Genomic DNA, 14,463 nt, shown 5'->3' on the forward strand with positions numbered 1-14,463 from the left:
TAGTTCTATTTAACACTGTGAGCAGCCTCCCAAAGTGGGTGAGATCATACCTTCAATGGTAACATACTTTGTCCTTAGAAGAAAAAGAAGGAAAAGTTCATTTCTTTTGGAAATAGAAATCTTTAAGTCTGTACCTTTCTTTGCTTATTGTATTGCTGCTATTTCACAAAGTTTTGTCAATGATTTGGACCATAATTGTTATTATACAGAACCACCATAGGCATTAGTGCTCTCTCTCTCTGTCTCTGTCTCTCTCTCTCCTTGTCTCTCTCTCTCTCTCTCTCTCTACACACACACACACACACACACACACACACTAGTATAGAGTTTTGAGTTGCTGCAGTTTGAATGTTGGTTCTCTTCAAAACTCACAGTGGAATATAATTATCATTGTAGCAGCATAAAGAAGCTAATATAAAGACTAATTATATCACAAAGGTCCCATTTTAACATTTAGGATTATGAACTGGAAAGTTCCCTGCCTCTTCTGTGTCTGACTGTCTGTCTGTTGCCCCCTCCCCACTATGTCTCTCTTTCTTACTTTTCTTCATGGAATGGTACACAGGAAAGCTCCCCCTGCATGACAGCCTTTCAATGCTTCCCTTCCTAGATTCAAGAAACCTCAGTCATTTTATACATTTTATAAAATACCCACTCTGTCATTTTCTGTCATAGTCAGCAGAAAACGGGCTAAGATAATAACTATTCGGCCATGTGTGTTCATATAGGACAATAACATTTCAAAAGACTAACTGGGCTCTTCCCTTTTTCCGCCATCGCTGAAGCAGGAGCGGGCCAAAATGAAGTTCAATCCCTTTGTCACTTCTGACCGAAGCAAGAACCGGAAAAGGCATTTCAATGCACCTTCCCACATTCGCAGGAAGATTATGTCTTCTCCTCTTTCCAAAGAGTTGAGACAGACGTACAATGTGCGGTCTATGCCCATCCGAAAGGATGATGAGGTGCAGGTTGTACGGGGACACTATAAAGGTCAGCAGATTGGCAAAGTGGTCCAGGTTTACAGGAAGAAGTATGTCATCTACATTGAACGGGTACAGCGGGAAAAGGCCAATGGCACCACTGTCCATGTGGGCATTCACCCCAGCAAGGTGGTTATCACCAGGCTGAAACTGGACAAAGACCGCAAAAAGATCCTGGAACAGAAAGCCAAGTCCTGCCAAGTAGCAAAGGAAAAGGGCAAATATAAGGAAGAAACAATTGAAAAGATGCAGGAATGAAGTAATCTTATATGCAACTTTCATTAAAAAATGTATCAAAAAAAAGACTAACTGGCAAAAATTGGACTTAGGCTCTTTTAAAGCAAAAATACATCATTCGCATAACATTGATACCACCATTTATCTGTCTTCAGGGTTCAGTTATCAGCTTCAAACAACCTCGATGAAAATTTATAAAATAATTTCTAGCTTTAACTAGAGCTGATTCTATGATGCTTTTAACTTAAAATCACATTGTCCAAAGCTTGACACTTTAGGAATACCTAGTATTATTCAGCCATGCACTCAAAGACTATTTTCTTCAAACCTCCTATTTATAATTCACCACATTAGGGGGCATAAGATAGATACAAAGATAGAGCTTTGATGGCTGTTCCAGAAGGAAAATTATCCTCAAATTTATAGTTGAGAAAACCAAATGTTATAGAAGATGAGGCAAAAGGATGTAAGATCAGGAAAATTAAATCACTTTGAGTCAAGACAGGAGTAATTGATTAATGAGCTGGCATAATGCTTTAGCTTGAAAGCTGGGCACTGCCTTCAATATTGTTCAAATAAGCTATTTAGGGTACACAGAGGTCCACTTCCCTTGAATGGTGTAGATATGCCCTATGTCCATTTTTGAAGACTTGCATCGCACACTTTTTAAATATGAAAAGAAACGACTTACTTATCAGCCATTATTTCTGGACACAGAGTTTCAAACTAAATGCTTAGCCCAGAATGGGGCTTCAGGTATATCACAAATAATTGTCAGATACTCCATTCACCTAATTAGTTGAAGCTAGAATCTGAAGACATGTTAAGTGGATAAAAAGGAATTCTTTACTAAGAAGTACAACTATATAATGAATTTAATCTGGCTAATGAAAGGTTTGGTAGTGAGGAGAGGTTTGCAGTGCCCAATATAGTTAAAAACCAAAAAAGAAAAACCAAATAGATTGTCCGGGTTCTATCTGTGTTAGACCTACTGAGATTTCTTCAGTTTCATCTTTTACAGGATTATTTCCATGTACCACAAAGTAAATGCTGAGATTTGGATTACCTTGTAATGTGAATTGATGCAAATGAGAAAGGTGCATCTTCTTCGACAAATCACACTGGAATCTATTGTACTCACCGAAAAAAACACCTGAACATGGAAATACCTCTTAAACGGAGGTCTATTGCTCCTTGGAGAAATAAGTGAATCTAGGTCTGGAGTAGAAAACAAATAAGATGAACCAGATGCAACTTACGGAGCCAGAAATTAGGACAGGCTAAATGTACACACACACACACACACACACACACTATTAGCCACATGTCAAAATGAAGGAGAAGCTAACGGAAAGAATTCCCATTATTCAAAGCAGTAAAAATATTGACCTGTATACTAAAACCGTATTTTTTATTAATAAAAATATTCAGTACTCATGGATCCATAATTTCTGGTTATACTTGGATAGATCAAGACAGAAAGATAGACAAATGTCAGACAAATTTCTCACGCAAAAAACTTCAAATAATTTATGCATTTACTCCACTCTCATGAGGTAGAATACAAATCCTCAAAATTATGGGTGTATGCTGTGCATGGTAATTTCCTTCTAAAGAAGAATAAGGAGACAGTAACTTTGTGTTGTAAATTTTAGAATATCCCACTTTAATCAACTAATAAAGATTCACCTAAATGATCAGATGAAGAAGAAACAGGTGTGTTTAAGGACCCTCTGTATAATGTAATGAAAATGCAATTTAGATTATAGTCTAACGATGACACAAAGAAAAATCACCAGGGAAGGGGCAAGCTACAAAATGACTGCACTAGTCTGTGAGATGATGATTCATTTATTGTTCTGTTGTTGATGCCCTATATAAGCCCAAGATGGCCTTGAACTCTCCATTTCCTGCCTCAGTCTCTGAAGTGCTGGGATGGAAGGTATGTGCCACCACACAATCTCAACAATTGTTTTCCTGTGCCAGTGCTGGAGCTTAGATATATAGTCATGCTCCCTTATTTCACTTTGTCATGCAGGTTTTACTTTCTATCATTTCAGCCACACTTCCAGTTCCAGTTAATTTCTCAATATGGTATTTATTACCTAAGTGAAGATATTCCTGCCATGTCTTATCCCCAATATTCTGACAAGAAAATAATCCCTCTATTATTATTATTATTATTATTATTATAACTTACAACTCATCTCTGTAGGAAATAATCTTGTCATTTCTTTGTTGATAGTCTTCTCCCATTCTTACAAAAATCTATAATAAAGCAGGAACACACATCACTGAATACCTGGCACAAAAATATGCCTAATAACCAGTATCAACTAAATGAATTATTTAACTCCTTTGTGTTTGCAATGATTTACTGACCACACAAAGAGATCTGCAAAAGTTGATCACAGCACTGAGTCTTAGAATGAAGAGCTACATAACTTTATTTCTACAGACTTCTCTCTGTTATTCTCATGCCTACTGATGTTACAAACATTATATGTATTAAAAAGAATGAGGGCTGGGGATATAGCCTAGTGGCAAGAGTACCTGTCTCGGATACACGAGGCCCTAGGTTTGATTCCCCAGCACCACATATACAGAAAACGGCCAGAAGCGGCGCTGTGGCTCAAGTGGCAGAGTGCTAGCCTTGAGAGGGAAGAAGCCAGGGACAGTGCTCAGGCCCTGAGTCCAAGGCCCAGGACTGGCCAAAAAAAAAAAAAAAAGAATGAGATTTTGTAAAGAGGTTTACGAAAACACAAAAAGGAAGAGTAATGCCATTACCAGTTTTCCCAGTTGATGAAATAGAAGGCCTGGAAGGCCTTTCCACATTATTCATTTAGTTGTATTGTTTTTCTCTTATATTTTCCCAGAGTACCAGGGGGGAAAAAGCAGCAGATATCACCATGCAACACAACTGTGCTTGGCTTTGTAATGAAATAAATTCGTTTGTACCTTGAAAGTCTGACTACTAAAATTTCCTACGCAAAATTAGGAAGCTTTCCAAGTTTGGAATTGTTTGAACTTTCTCGGTCACTATAAGCCTTTGGAAGAACTTCTATGGAAATTTGAGACCGCTTCAGAAAAAATTATTTTCTATACTATTAAGCACACAAACAAAGAAACAAGCAAATCAAATCACCTTTCAGCTGGTTGAATTCTGTTTGTGACTTCACCCACGAAATTCAGTATTCTCAATATCCCCATAGACCAATAACAAGTCTGTTGCTTACAATGATGCAGATGGTAGCAGATGATCTCCAGGGGACATTAAATCTCCCCAGGTCACACAAGAGGCGGGATTTCCTTCTATAAATAAGTAGAAGAGCTACTTAATTTTTATTAATATCTTACATATGTTATATACAAATTGCCATCCCTAACATTAATCATTGCAATATTGTCCATGCCTGTTTTTTTTTAAATTTCCCTTCAATTAGGTTTCATTAACTTACCAGCAAAAATACTTAGGTATGTTTATGTGTATATAGTATCAATTTGTGATGAAAATAACTTAGGAGAACAGTAAAGCCAGGAACAATATTTCAACATGTGGGCTTGACATATAATTGATCTAATAAATATAAACCTCAGGCAGTTTCTTTCAATAGCAAAGTGAGCATAGAATTCTAAATGGGACATTCTTTAACAGAAGAATAGCCATGCATTAGAAATTTAGCAAATGCCTATTGAAAAATTGCCAACTTATAGGTGGAGATATCCCAGCTGTGTGTCCAGAATACTCATTTAAGAAATAAAAGGCCTTCCTGGTGCATTCAAAATTCTGCACATATGTAATGTATAGAATTTTGTGTGTATATATGTATTTGAAGTACAGAATAAGCTATGATATCCTCATAGTTTTATGCTGCAGAGAAAAGTTCTAGAATTGACTTCCCAAATTGAAATTGTTTGCCCACCAAATACCAATCTACTTTCTCCCTCCTACCAGTCTTTAGCCACCCCTACCCTACATTCTTCTATGATTTGACAATGTTGGATATGTCAGATGACAACAAACAAATAGAATTTTGTTCATGACAGTTTGATTCATTTCCATTATTGTAGCAATGTTGTATTCCTTAAAAATTTGACAAATAGAGAAAATTCAAGAACAAGGGAAAAAACATGAGAAGTAACCTTCAAGCACTGAGCAATTCCAAACGGATTGCTTAGAAAAGATACATTCTAAAGCTGAGACTAAAACATTTTATTTCTTTCTTAGAAAGGAAAAAAAAAAAAAAGGAGGAGGGGACATACCAGGTAGAACCTCCGGCAAATCTAAAGTCCTCACTACTGCAAAGAACAAAGATAAGGGGAAAGGAATGCCTGCAATTGCTTTGTTTTAGTTAGTCTTTAGAGTGTACAATAGATTTGGAATGTATTTGAATTCAGAACATCTATTTTATTAACAAATATGTGTGCATATTCTGAGTATGTTATTGATTCTGGTTAGGTTATATTCTTCCCAACTAGAAATAGCATAGTTTATACAATTTGGTGATGATAAATAGGTATTGATCATTATTAACAGAATTTGTAGAAATCTTATTCACAAATCAAATGAATGTGTATTTCACTATTTCAGTCTGTGCCATACTGGCCACCTTTGGCATTTGTCTTATTTTCAGTGTATAAATGAGAGGGATGTCATCTATTATTTGAGCAGCATACATTATGAGCTCAAGGCAAGCCTCAGGCAGGGAGCCATTTAGTGAAACATTGTGTTTTGTTTATGTTGCCTTCTAAGAATTTCTGATATTAGATGTACAGTCAAGCACAGCTCTTGTAAAATGATTGCTTTATTTAACACATTTTGTTATGAAATTTCCATTTCAACTTTTACAGAGTATGACTTCTGCATTATATATATAGTTGGTTATGAGTTATGAGGCTTGAACTCAGAGCTTGGGCAGTGTCCCTGAGCCTCTTTGTGCTCAAGGCTAATGCTTTACCACTGCAGCCAAAATGCTACTTCTGGTGTTGAGAGTGGTTAGTTAATTGGAGAGAAGAGTGGCACAAGCCACAGATGCCTGGCTTACTGTAAGATTTTTTTATTTTGTTTCACAGCAATAGTATATTATAAAAATAACAACAAGTACTGTGAAAATGTGGGCTGCCTTTGGGAAAGAAGGAAAAAACAAGAAAAACGAAACAGCACAATCTTGCTAACTTCGCAAGTATACAGAATTTGGCCACTGTTTTATAGATAAACATATTTGACCCATATATAATGGATATTCCTACAGGAAAATACTATGATTTTTCTTCTGACTTTCATATTTCCTAAGGAGAGCTTCTGTGCTCTTCATATAGTTCCTTGCTAGCTATGGTCTCACTGTGATGCCTTTGTAGACATATGATTGAAAGTCTGTGATGAATTTTGAGGAAATTGCTGTCCTATGAAAATGGCTTTTATTGAAATATTCATCAAGAAACACAGCCCACTAAATTTCCTTTTCTCTCAAAAAGCAGATCCCTGAAAGAATTATTATTTGAACTTACTATTTGGTTATTCAAATGTTCTTAGTGCCAGTAGATTTCAATAAAAATGTTCATCTGTGGACTGTATGATTTTAGACTCATTTAATTTCTACTTGGAAGATCTTTTAAAACAAGGTGATACTTATATTTTATTGATCACAGTCATAACTTTTCAGGTAGTATTTCATGAAGGCCATAAATCTCATTAAAGATGTTGACAAAAGTAATCAATTATTTAAATATTGAGAAGGAAAACTTAAGTGTAAAATAAACACTAACCTTACTAGGACTTGGATATGAAATGAACCCCAACATTCCTAGGGCTGAAAGTTTGGCCCTTATTTCAATGTTCACAAGTGGGGCTTTTGGAAAATGATTGGATCACTAGAGACCTAGCCTAACCAATAATTTAATCTATTGAATAATCTATTGGTTCCCAATTTTATGACATTATTAGAGAATGATGACTAGAAAGTAGACCCTACTTGAAAAGGAGGAGTCCCTGTGACTATACATTTCAAGGAAATAGCTCTGCATTACTCATCTCCAATCTCTTCTTGTCAATTTCCATGGAGTCATCAGATTTGCTTCATTACAACCCTCTGTTATAGGATGCACCTTAACCCAGGTTCAAAAAAGACAATGTCAACTTGTTTTTTGTGCTCAAGAGACATGCTCTACCTCTTGAACCCTAAAATAAATGTTTCCTTCTGGGGCTGGGGATTTAGCTCAGCGGAAGAGCGCCTGCCTGGCGAGCATAAGGGCTGGAGTTTTTTCCTCAGCTCTGGAAAAAAATAATAATAAATAAATAAATCTTTCCTTCTTCATAGCCTTTTTTAAGGTATAATGTCACAGGAATGGAAATGAAAAATCTCCCTTAGTAAACATTATAAAAAAAAATAATAGACAAAAAGAGAGTATCACATCCATAGCTTCTCTAGTTCCATTTGATTTAGATATTTCTTATTTATTTTATTAGCCAATGACTCAGATTCCTACTATTGAACTTTATAGCAAAGTCAGTGGAGAATATGTCATGATTCATAACCCATTCATATATCTCCTAACTCATGAAGGTCACATGATTTTTAAATACATTCTCTGTGAATGTGAATTCTCTGTACATGGAACATCTTTTACTTAGAAGCACAACTTTTGATTTTCTTTTATCCAGTACAGCTAATTAAAAAATAACATTTGATGAATTTAGAAACAAAAGTCTTAAATTTGCACAAAGCTGTCATTGATACTTAGAACATTACTTTATTATTATAATACTTTCTAGTAAGGTATCTTCTTAAGACAGGTTGTTTGCCTGTCTGGATAGCAACTGTTGTGAAAAAATCAAGTATTTTGAACTAAAAACAAAACAAAAATATCAACTCACCTAAACATATTTTTCCCCATGACCTGAATTCCTAGGAGACTTTCATTTTCCTCTACATCTGCATTGCATTGACAGAAGTAGAACAAAGTATCACAGATGTTGGGAAGAATATTTTCAATACCTAGGCTGAGAATCACCAGATGTCTAAATCATCCACTGTGAACTGTTCAGTAATTTTTTAAAATTGTTTGGGGAACAGAATTGCACCTCCAGAGTCCCAGAGATGAATCTAAAGGCCTGCTCTTTGAGTGTATATAAACTGAAATATAATTGGATTTTGATTTATAAATAACTACCAGGAGTAAAACCCATATTGTTCCCTGAAATCTTAAAACCCTACTGGACATAGACATTATAGTCCAGCCTAAGTCTCAAAATGTATCGCTAATTGGGAATAATAAGTGGTAAAATGATTCCAAAACTTTAAGAGTGCAAAATTTTGTAAAATTGGCATTCCTATCCTATGATACCTTGTTGGATAATTAGTTATGTTTGAAAAATCAATGGTTTCATATGGAGAAAAGCAAAAATGCCTTACTTTTTCAGTATCTAGATTTGGAACGAGATTAAACAGAATGTTTTGCATAAAACAAGATGGATAAAAAGCTCAATTAATTTAATCAGTTATCTGAATGTCAAATAATTTGCCAATAAAATTTTATTTGGTGTTCGCATAGCCTGAATATGCCAGTTTCCAATAGGAGATAAAAAGCTGTTTGTGCCATCTGGAATTCTGGGCAGGAAAGAAGTTTAGGTGATTACATCAGCAATGCAATGTCAATTTCAAAAATCAGTAGTTTGTGGGAAATTAAAAAGCAACTTTAAGATTCATGCATATCATCTGGAGATCCTGTTAGTGAGAGCTTAAAGTCGGTTTAACAGTATGAATTAATAGATATGTGCACAAAAGGTATAGATAATTTACAATCAATGACTCCAGAAGGGACTTAGGAAAAAGATAGTTTAGGAGTGATAGTTGAGAGAGATAGAGAGATATGCCAAATAAATTAGTTAGGATTGACAGAAAAATATATCATACTCAAGAGCTTCTAAGATTAAAAAGATAAGTTCACCAAAAACCAAATTTGTAATGCTAATCAAAGAGACTATGTACTCAAGCCCTCTTCACTCTTGGTCTATTTTTCAACAGCCTCTTACCTGTTCTCTGCACCTGCGTGTCTCTCATTGATTTCTTCAACAAGATGTTTTGAGAATTGTTATTTTAAAATGTAAATCTTACCTTATCGTTCCACATATGCTGGTTTCCATGGACATCAATAATAATGCTTGAAATCTTCAAATCCTCCAGAACTTGACCTGCATAAAACATGAACTGTATTACTTTACTCATTGTGGCTTCCTTCCCCAGTTTTGTAGTTCTTTTCTTTCTCGTGTTCTTTCTGAAACCCAGGAGGAGGTTACAAGTGCTATAAGAAATGTACGCACTACCTTACACAGGAAACATCACTGGCACATCACTTGGACAATAAATAAATAAATAAACCCCATCCATCCTGCTTCGCAAACACTTCTGGATTGCTAACTATTTCTAGACTCCACCACTCTGTGAACACCAAAAGTTGAAGATGTTAAAAAAAATCCTCCTAAAAATTGTTCACTCATTATTGTTATGATTAACTCAAATGAGAATATACATACTCAGATAATCTAATTAGATAGAAAAATGCCAATACTTCAAATTAGAAAGGAAACTATTTTTAGCTTGCATTAAGAAAGTAATATCTGTGTGACTTGTTAGAGTCAGTCAGCCTTTTGAGTCTTCCCTGTTAAATGAAGGTGTTTAAAGGGAAACTCTTCATTGATATTACAGGTGCCAGTTACACATACAGTAATAAATGCAGAAAAATCAAATTGAAATAGATTCACATATTCCCAACTGATATTGTAGTTCATTCAGTTCATACTACACAGACTATCCTTCCAATATAACTCCATCTGGTGAAACCTTGGTAATTCTTCAATATTCATCTAAAAGCCAGGGTTGATAAGGAACTTCCTCATTATTAAAAACAGAAAAGTCCTTGTCTCCTCAATACTACTACTTCTTTACTAGGAATAATTACAACTTCCTTGTTTTAGAGGTGTTGGATCACAGACTAGCTGTCAAACTATATTCTTATTGACAATATTGTTTTAAAAAATGAGATCTTTAAGCATAACAGTTTCTTAGCAAGTATTTAATCAATTACTAAAGTAATGCTATAAACAGAATACACTCAATCGACTTATATAAATCTAATCAGTTAGGGACTGGTCTATAGCTCAGTGGCAAAGCATTTGTCTAGCAAGTAAAATACCCTGCGTTCAATCCCCAGTACTGTCTCGCCAATAAAAAGCCAAAAACAAGCCAAAGAAAAATAATAAGCAGTCATCCACCTCACTTTTAATTTTTTTAAGATTTTTATTCAAGTAATATATTCTTACAAATCTATAGGATTTTTCTTGTTTGTACTATAGTTTCCCTTGTGCTGCAGTAAATTGCCACATACCTAGAGATTTAAATAGAAACAATTGTAACATGTTCCAACTTATTGTCAGTTTTTGTCAGTTTTGGCAATTAGTTTTTGGATTGATTTCAAAGCCTTGCATTTGCTAAGCAAGTGTGAGACATATTTTAACATAGACATATATATATATATATATGTGAATTTTCACTAAAATTCAGTGAGATAGATTCTATTAATACTACAGTTTACAAACAAGAGACAATGCAAGATTAGTTTCAGAAACTCATCAAAAGTCACACTCACAAAGGAAAACCTGAGAGAAACCAAGGGAAAGGAAGACATTGTCCAAAAAGAAAATAAGTGTAGTCCTTACCTGACCTATGTAACTGGAATCCCTATGTACATAACCTTATAATAAAAATAATTTTAAGTGATGAAATATGAACCTAGAGCTCTCTTCATTTCTATGCTCCAAATTCTTCTAACCTGTTAACTTCTATTGTCCCACTGCTTTCTAGAATTTTCCAACTGATGAGGTAACGATGCAACAACAGCAAATGATCAGTATCTCCTAACTGGAAGTTGACAATAGTTGGAACCAAACCTAAGAGTCTTTGTCTCTAAAGAAATACATACTAATCATAAAATCACCATATATGTATATATTGTATATATACACACCACTATATATACATATAATGTGTATATATATACATATAGATATCCAGTAGAGATGGTTATACTGATAGTTTATCCAAAATAAAACAAGTGAAATATGCATGTCATGAAATAGGGCCTAGCTACTTCTAAGCACACTGAATTACAAGAGAATGAGTATAAAATGACTCCAAGCCTCCATAAAAGTGGGTTAAATTGAGTTATGTGGTGTCTACACAAACCTTTTTGTCAAATTGGATCACATTCATGAGCCATATAGACAGATGGCTTGGATATCTTTCACTGCATCTGAGTAGGTAGATTCTGAAATATTTGTTCAATGTTGTATCATCACAACTAGAGTCATAGACCATCACTTGAAGTTTGCTTTTGAAAGATATTTTTCTTCCTCTGCTTACATATTTAAAACTAGAAGAGATAAGACTATCCATAAAAATTTGAACTCTGTGTCTTTTTGTTCCACTTCACAGATCTCAAAAGCAGTATTTCATCAAAGGAAGTAGGGAAACAAGGATCATATTTACCTTTCTTTGAAAAGCAGAACTATTACACTACAATGATTTGTGGTTTCTTAGTCATAAAACCATGAAATAAAACACCCCAAAAGTCCATAGATAAATATCTACATAATTGGAGAGTCATTACAAAGGAGGTTTGAAGGAGTAAAGACAATATGAAAATGCAGTTGCACAGGTCACATTTCCTGTACAATCATGTCATCATCATCTCAGTGGAAAACACCTTGACTTACAAAATACTGACACACAATATAGAAGCTTGGCCTTTAAAGATATTAGAATTATAATTTTGTTGTATACTTAGGTTATCCACATGGATTTGTTCTAATTAATTGAAATACTATGAAACTAAACATTTAAAATCCATCTAACTCACTTTCCTAATCTGCATCATAAAGGAATTAGTATGAATAAAAATTCTAAAGTCATTTGTGAAGTCATTTAGAACCTTTATGTATTTCCTATTCTCCTGATTAAATTACATGTCTCAGTGATTCTTAATTATATTTTGCCAAATGATTTGAAGGCTCTCTATCTTAAGGTCTGTTAGTAAACAAATGAAAGTGAAATAGCAGAATATGCCCAGTATAATTCATATAATGTAAAAGCTTTATCATTGTCACAGGCATCCTAGTGTAACTGGTTACCACTACTAATAAAGTCAACTCTGGCATGAGCTATCTTGGCAAATGAGAGACTCAGGAGAGATTTATTGTAGACATCTTCTTGGAATTTATGCTCCATACAGATTATCTTCTATTAACTGGTGAGCTTGAACCTTGAAAGGAGTTTCAGGTTTCAGATAACTAACACACATCACTGAACATTACGTCTGCCACCTGGTAATGGATAATATAAATACAGCACATTTATTCAGCAGGGAAGGGAGACGGCTTCTGTAGCCGATTGTCAATTATTCGGGGTAATGGGGGAAAACCTAGGAGTGGTTATCCATAAATACAGATAATTGGCAGAATATGTAAATCAGGTCTCATTTCATACTGTTTAGGAACATTTGGGCTGAATAGTGATGAAAGAAGAACTGAAGAAATACGAAAGCCATATAATTATTACAAAGTTTTTTGACAGAGTCACTTTTGCTTGATTTTCCTCCCAAACATCAATTTTGTCCTCCTCCATCTCTATTCACTTTCAGAAGGCACATGTACCTTGGAGGTCTGCATTCAGTTTTACCTTTTTATTAGATACAAGATGTCTTTATGGTTCACATCAGCCACCATAATAGTTACTTATAACAAGATGTTTAATGCATGCGTGTAGTAAACAGACTATAAAGACATTCTCCCTCACAGTGTTTCAATTTAATTAAATGCAACATATGGTGGCAAAAGTTGACAAAATTAGATGTGTTGTCACTCACTATTATCAACAGAGTTTAATTGGAATGCACACAGCTAAACTATTTACATATCTCAGGTAGGAAAATCCCAAGGGTGTTAGGAACACACACACACACACACACACACACACACACACACACACACACACACACACAGGTGATGCCAGAATCTTCATGTAAAATAAACAACTAAGCACACACAAGCAAAGCTAAAACATAATTGAAGTTCCAAAAGCAATGTAAAGTTCTTGATGTTGGTGCAGGTAGATGGTGACTGGATTGTTTTAAAAGCTGACACATTCATCTTTTCTACCTGTGCATTTTTAAATCCTTACTTGAAATGGCAGTTATAAAGGATTGAATTAATGTCTAGCCATGTTCTTGATGACACATCTGCTTTGGCTAATAAAATAGCCATGGCATTGGAGAATTCATTGAACCACAGAGTTGACAATACCAATGTTTGTATGAAATTTGTACACATTACGGGAATACCCTTCAACATCTTTCTGTCTCTTTGTCTCTGTGTCTCTGTGTCTCTGTGTCTCTCTGTCTGTCTGTCTCTCTCTCTGATGCACTATATAATCCAATTAATCTTGAGGACTTCTAACGGCTGGACTGATACGTTTTCTGAGATTTATGAAAGGAAAATAATTGTTGGGGAAAGAAGGGAGAGAACAATGGAAGGGGAAACATTAACCAAAATGTACTGTACTCAGTATCTGACTATTGGAATTGAAATGCCTCTGTACAAACTGAATGGTAATAGATGATCTTGTATATGTCAGACCTGGGCTTGAACTCAGTGTTGAGGCACTATCTTCGAGCCTTTTTGCTCAAGGTTAGGGCTCTACCACTTAAACCACACCTCTACTTCTGGTCTTTGGTAGTTATTGGAGATAAGAGTCTCGCCGACTTTCCTGCCTAGGCTGGTTTTGAACCACAATCCTCAAATCTCAGCATCCTTAGTCATTGACTACCAGCAACTAGCAAAATAAGTAATTTAAAAAATATATTAGGATAGTTTTTCATAGCAGAGTAATTGCATCATGGATTCGTTGTTGATTTTTAGTCTTTGTTTTTTGTTTGTTTGTTTGATGGTTTTTCTTTTCAGCTATGGATCTTTCAAATGTTTTCACTGAAAACCATAAGAGTAGTTACAATGAACTTTGACATTCTTAAAATATTCCACTTGGACTTTAAAACTCGGGTAAGAAACATTCCCTATAATACTCCCTCCTCTAGGTGCTGATTAATTCACCAGCAATAAATCTTTACTTTTTGCACAATGGTCACACTGTACTGCTTATGGTAGGTGCCTCTCACTAAGCTACTTTCACTATTATTC

At 34.9% G+C, this 14,463-nt stretch overlaps 1 protein-coding gene across 1 annotated transcript; it reads left to right on the forward strand.

Moving 5' to 3' along the window:
* The first annotated feature begins 759 nt into the window (after window positions 1-759).
* Window positions 760-1,277, forward strand: LOC125357971 (60S ribosomal protein L26-like). The gene has a single exon (XM_048354806.1). It carries the CDS (start codon window positions 801-803, stop codon window positions 1,236-1,238), a length of 438 nt encoding a protein of 145 aa, XP_048210763.1. The 5' UTR covers window positions 760-800; the 3' UTR covers window positions 1,239-1,277.
* The last annotated feature ends 13,186 nt before the right edge of the window (window positions 1,278-14,463 follow it).

The sequence above is a fragment of the Perognathus longimembris genome, chromosome 10 (genome assembly GCF_023159225.1).
Source record: "Perognathus longimembris pacificus isolate PPM17 chromosome 10, ASM2315922v1, whole genome shotgun sequence".
NCBI lineage: Eukaryota > Metazoa > Chordata > Mammalia > Rodentia > Heteromyidae > Perognathus > Perognathus longimembris.

What these genes read in the sequence shown, in the direction of transcription:
- LOC125357971 (XM_048354806.1), top strand. Translation starts at nt 801, where the DNA reads ATGAAGTTCAATCCCTTTGTCACTTCTGACCGAAGCAAGAACCGGAAA.